Source organism: Plasmodium gallinaceum (assembly GCF_900005855.1).
Source record: "Plasmodium gallinaceum strain 8A genome assembly, contig: PGAL8A_v1_7, whole genome shotgun sequence".
In the NCBI taxonomy this organism is placed as follows: Eukaryota; Apicomplexa; class Aconoidasida; order Haemosporida; family Plasmodiidae; genus Plasmodium; species Plasmodium gallinaceum.
Window position 1 is genome coordinate 1 of NW_021628237.1, and position 6775 is coordinate 6775.

Sequence of the window (6775 nt, forward strand, 5' to 3'; positions counted from 1 at the left end):
AATTCATGAAAATATAGAGGAATTGAAACAAGAAGGAGATAACGAAATAGAGAAAAATAGAAAAAAAAGGGAGAAATTGATACAAAACGTTTTGATAGAAATACATATGACGCTATTAGAAGAATGTATGAAAGAAGAATTGCAAATAGAAAAGGAATATTTTTTTAAAAAAATGGTGGAAGAATTGAGAATACAAGAAAATTTAGATGAGGATGTTCTTTTTTTTTTTTTTTTTTTTTGTTTTTTTTATTTTATATTAATTAAATTATTTTTTTTTTCAATTTTGTAATTAAATTTTCCGCACTTAAAAATTTTTATGTATATACATGTACATATATTTTCTTTAAAATTTTTTAAAGTGCAAAAATTGTATATAATTGTTTGTATAAAAATTTTTTTCTTTATGTATATATATACTTTTATTAATAACTATTAAAATATATTTGCTTAAATTTTGTTTTTATAAAAATTATTTAATGGCAATATTAAAAAAAAAAAAAAAAAAAATTGAAATGCAAAAAAAAAAAAAAAAAAAAAGATTTGGGTATTTTAGGAGGTTCTGGTAATATTATAGATTCGGGTATTTTAGGAGGTTCTGGTAATATTAAAGATTTGGGTATTTTAGGAGGTTCTGGTAATATTAAAGATTTGGGTATTTTAGGAGGTTCTGGTAATATTAAAGATTTGGGTATTTTAGGAGGTTCTGGTAATATTAAAGATTTGGGTATTTTAGGAGGTTCTGGTAATATTAAAGATTTGGGTATTTTAGGAGGTTCTGGTAATATTAAAGATTTGGGTATTTTAGGAGGTTCTGGTAATATTAAAGATTTGGGTATTTTAGGAGGTTCTGGTAATATTAAAGATTTGGGTATTTTAGGAGGTTCTGGTAATATTAAAGATTTGGGTATTTTAGGAGGTTCTGGTAATATTAAAGATTTGGGTATTTTAGGAGGTTCTGGTAATATTAAAGATTTGGGTATTTTAGGAGGTTCTGGTAATATTAAAGATTCGGGTATTTTAGGAGGTTCTGGTAATTTAAGAGACTCAGGTATTTTAGGAGGTTCTGGTAATATTAAAGATTCGGGTATTTTAGGAGGTTCTGGTAATATTAAAGATTCGGGTAGTTCAGGAGGTTCTGGAAATTTAGTAGGTTCTGGAGATGTTATGGGTTCTGGTAATATTATAGATTCGGGTATTGTAAAAGTTGGTGCTAACTTTATGTATTTCCTTGATTTTGGTTCTGTGACAGTTTTGGAAGTTCTTGGTTTTTCTTTAGGTGGATGCTTATATTTTTTTTTATAACTTTTTGGTGATGTATCTCCTTCCAGTTTAACAGATTTTGATTCTTTTGATACCCATCTAGGAAAATAAGGTTTCTTAGGTTTTTCATCATCTCCCTCTTTTTCGAAAAATTCTTTATCTAGAGGTTTAAGATCTCTCCCTTTCTTTCTCTCGTGAGAATAAATTCCTAATCCTATAGCTACAACTGTAGCTAATGCTAATGCTGATGCTAAAGTAGAATATAAAATTATTTTTTTTTTTTTTTTCTCCCTTCTTTCTAATTCTTCTTCAACATCCTTTAATGAATTTAAACCTTTAAGATTCTCATTTTTTTTTGATAAATATGGTATTAATAAATGGGTAACTAAAAGAAAATTAAAAAAATAAAACACCTTTGAAATTCTCATTTCAACTTAGAAAATTAATATGGATTATTAATTTTGTATATAAGAAAAGATATATTATTAATTAATGGGAGTATAAAATATAATAATGAGAACTTTTTATTATATTAACAAAAGTATTATTTAAATTATTAATATTATTAAAAATTACATTTTTTCCCTTTATTGGATGATTCTTTTTATTTTTCTTACTATTTTTTTTTTTGCATGCAAATTAAAGAAATACGTTCTATAGATTCTTTCTTTATAATACTTACAGAAAATAAAAAAAATTAAGCATTTTTTGCAAGATGATTGTGGATAAATTAAAAAAAAAAATCAAAGAATCTTTTTTCATATATATTAAAATATCAAATTAATTTTAATATAGTATATATAAATTTGTATAAATTATATTTAAATTTATTTTATTACCGTATCTTTTTAGAGATATCGAACATGTACTGATTTTCTATTTTGATAACACTTATGTCTATTAGTTTTTATTTGGATTTTGTGATTAGTTAATAGCAATTTACTTTTAATTTTCATACAAGAATAGTTAATATATAAAATGTTTTTCATTGTATTACAAAATCCTTTTTTTTTAATTTTAACATTAAAATTTTTATAAAGTAAAAAAAAAAAGGATTTTTCAACTGAAGCTATAATAATTTTAAAAATGTTTTATATGAACTTTATTAGTTTTAGATTTTTATTTTTTTTCTTGTTAAAAAATGAAATGTTATCTTTTTTTCTTTAATTGCATTTAAATATTTAAAGTTAAAGTAGACTAATTATAAGATGATTTAAATTACAAAAATATATGAAAAAAAAGGAACATTGAAAATTAAAAGCTTAAATTTTTTGAGAAAAATAGAAAAAACATTAGAAAATGTTTTCATATAAAACATTTTATAATTTTGCTTGAAAAATAAATATTTAACACATATAAAGAGAAAAATTAAAAAAAAAGTTTTATTTGTGTTTTTTTGTTTGCTTTATATATCTATATATATATATATATCTATATATATATATATATATATATATTAAATTGATATAATTCGAATGTGTAAAAGGTTTATTGGGGAATATCAAGTGATATATACAACATTTACTATATATAACTAATAAAAAATATAAAGAATATATATTTTAAATTAAGAATATGTATTTTTTTTTTTTTTTTTTTTTGGTAATTGTTGACACTAAATTGAGTAACAATTAAAATTATTGACATAATTTATTCGTAGAATAAGTTATATGATTCACTTAAAAAAAAAAAATTGTTCTTTTGTTTAAAAGATATAAAAGAAACTTTTAATTTTTATAAAAGCTGAATAAATTCATTTATTCCCTAATAATATACTATATAATTTAATGATATTATTCTGAAGTAATGATAACATCATTTTTCATGTTAACATATTTATAGTTTTGTTTTAATACATTAAATGTTACATTGTTATTTTAAGGAATATATGAATGTTTTTGTAATGTTTTTTAGTTAATAATGTTTATATTTTTTTAATTTATAAGAATGAAATTGTATCATGTTGGTATAAATAAATTGCCAATTCAAAAATTTTTACATATTTGTAGGTGATAATAATTAAGAGATGTTATATTAATTCATTCAATTTTTTTGAATATAAAAATTTTATCACTTTTCTTATTTTATATTACCTATAAATATTATCTCATTCTCAGATTTCTATCGTATCATAATTGGCATATTTATTTTAAAATTGGGAAATAATAAATTATCTTCAGTATTTAAATATTTTTTCCTATTTATTATTTTATTATAATTTTTTTTTTTTTCTTCAATAATAAGTTTAATTTAATGTTCCAAGTTTAGAAAATAAAGTTACGTTTAAACATAAAATTACACATATAATAAAAATTAGTTTTTTTTTATATGGTTAATTTTTTTTTATACCTTTATGGGTATTTTAGGATAAAAATTAAGATAATCTTGGTAATAATATGTTACCAATAAAAAGAAATAGAATATTTAATTTTTATTTTAATAGAAAAAACTAATATATATATATATATATATATAGTAATAAATTCTTTTCTTTCTTATTTAAAAGTTAATATTTATATAAAACAATTAAAGATAATTTCTCTTTTTTTAATAAAAATGTATATGAATAATTTAACTTTCCATGTTATTAATTCATTATTTTTTATAAATTTATAAAAGAATTTAGCAATAAATGTATTATTACATCAAGTGCTTATTTTTGAATCTTAGAGTAAAAAATTTGTTCTTATTAATAAAATTGATATATAATTATTCATTATTTTGTATTAATTTGTGTTACATATATGCTATTTCTATTTTTTATCTGTATATTTTTGTTAATATTAGAGAAATAACATTTATTCCTCTTAATAGTTATTTCTATTCATTATTATAAGTATTTATTTTATAACTATTATCATAGGTTTCACAAAGAATAGACTGAAAATTTTACATACTTTATTTCTTATGTTAAATGGATAAAGACAAAATTTTAACAAAAAACATTTTAATTCCTTTTTTTTATCAGCAATTATATATATAGGAGTATTCAGTTAAAAATCGTAATGTTCCTTGTTTTTTTACTTGCTATAACGTATGTTATATATTTAATTATATAAACTTCAAAATTGTGAATCAAATGTTTTTCTTTTAGTAATTTGTATTAGCTAAGGAAAATAAAATTAAAAAGTATAAATTAAAATTATTTAAAGAAAAATAAAAATATTTAATAATCATTTGCATATTAAGATATATTAATTGTAAATAAAGTAATGCAATAAAAACTTTATATTTTTATAAAACTAAATGAAATATAAAAAATTATATATATTTTTCTTAATTGGATATTTTTTTCAAAAAACTGATGAAGATAACAAAAAAAATTTTACTTCATAATTTTTATTAACTAAAATTTTATAAATTACTTATTAACCATATTAATTATTTAAAAATAAGATAAACGTGTCATTTTCTATAAAAAAAATTAAAAACTTAAAATGTTTCTTTTTCTCTATCAATGAAAAAAATTTAAAAGAATATAAAGTAATTTTTTTTTAAATAATATTTTTGATATAATAAAATTTAATAATTAACAAGTTATATAAATTTCTTCTAAATTACAATAACTACATATTACATAATTTTACAATTAAATCGTTCTTTTAAAGTAATTTTTACTAGATAAGAAATTAATATTAAAAAAATGTATGAAACTATTTAAAAAAATTATTTGTGTAGTAATTTACATATAATTATTAATTAACTTTCCTAATATAAAATGTAAAAGATTTTTTTTTGTTTTTATTTTATTTTTAAACATTTTTTTGTTTTCGAGTTACATTATGTTCGTAAAAAAGTGTATTTTAAATAAGGCATAATTAATAAATGGAAAATAATTTTTTTTTTTTTTTTTTTTTTTGTGAAAAGAATTTATAAATAAAAAGCCATTATTAAATAAATCATGTATTGATCAAATTAAATTATTTTTTAAAGTTTTTGTTTTTTCGGTTTACTAATCTCTTAAGAACGTACTATTTTTGCATTATTCTCTCCTCACTCTTATCACAATTGTGAAAGTGAATAAGTGGAGCATAAAAATGCAAATGCTTGAGTATGTCAATTATTTTTTTATATATTAAAAAATTAAAATAAATAATTATTTCTCTTTAATAATAGAATTAAAATTTCAAAAAGCTCTAACATTATTACAAAATTTACAATTTTTTTTTTCTCACCAAAAAATATAATCACTAGCTTCGTATTTTTTTTTTTTTTTTTTTCTTTTAATATTTTAGTATTTGCAGTACATGTATATCTTTTTAACATATGCAATTATCATAAATTTTTTTAATTTTTTATATTATTCTTAATTCAAATATTGTAAAAATTAATCAAATCATTAATTTAAAGAAAAACTATTTGTAATATTAAATATAATAGAAATAAATTTTTTTTTACAAAAGTACAAGTACTTTAAATTAAAAAATCTACAAAACGTACATGTTTAAGAAAAAAAAAAAAAAAATTAAATATTATTTTTAAAATTTGAATTTCTATCACTATATTAACGTATGCTTTATGTAATGTTAATATTATGCACATATATAATATATAAATTGTATATATATATATATGTATATGTACATGTATATTTTTTTTTTTTTTTTTTTTTTTTTTTTTTTTTAAAAATTAAACTAGCTTTGAATTAATAAAAAAAAAAAAGTTATATATATGTTTATTAAATAAAATTAAAACTTTTATAAATTAAGGAATAAATTATTGCATTTGAAATATTGTTAATTCATTTAAAAAATTAATTTAAGAAAACTTGTGTTATATATATTACATGCTGAAAAAAATTTAATTTTTTTTTTACGCATATTTGTAGTTTGTATATTTAATACTTTATTTTTTATTTTGTTTTATTTATTTACTAAATTAAAGTAGTATTTGTTATACATATAATATCTATTTGTTATTTTTTTTTTTATATTGAACATGATTTGTTAACTTTTTCTACTTATCAAATTGTCTCTGGTTAATAAATTACTTATGAATTATTTATATATATATATATATATATATATATATATATATATATATATTTGTTTGATTCCAAATGAATATACATTTAGATGCTATAACTTTTTTATTTAAATAAATAAAAATATTCTACTATGATATTCAATAAAAAAAGAAGTGTTCGAAGAAGCCAACAGAAAAAAAAAGCCAGGTTGAGTATTTTTGCCTGTGCGAGTGTAAAAGAGGGAATACCTTAGCGTGTAAATATTTTTAAATGATATAAATATATTTTTTAGATTTATTCATATATATATATAATTTAAGTAATTGAATTATAGAAAAAAAAAAAAAAAATAAAATATAAAAAGACAAAATTAACAGAAAACCTTTACACACGAAGCAACCATTTTAAAAGTGATAGTAAAAAACAACTTAAAATGTTTAGTGGAAAAAAATACCAAAAAGAAAAATAGCCATAAATCAAATTCTTTTATATCAAAGATTATTAATAAAACATTTATAAAAAAAAAAAAAAAAAAAAAAAAAAAAAAAA

At 17.9% G+C, this 6775-nt stretch overlaps 1 protein-coding gene across 1 annotated transcript; it reads right to left on the reverse strand.

Moving 5' to 3' along the window:
* Window positions 1–485: 485 nt before the first annotated feature.
* On the reverse strand, window positions 486–1688 carry ETRAMP (early transcribed membrane protein; the record flags this gene model as incomplete). Its single annotated transcript, XM_028670630.1, has 1 exon — window positions 486–1688. The coding sequence occupies one exon, from the start codon at window positions 1686–1688 to the stop codon at window positions 486–488; it is 1203 nt and encodes a 400-aa protein (XP_028527364.1).
* Window positions 1689–6775: the final 5087 nt, after the last annotated feature.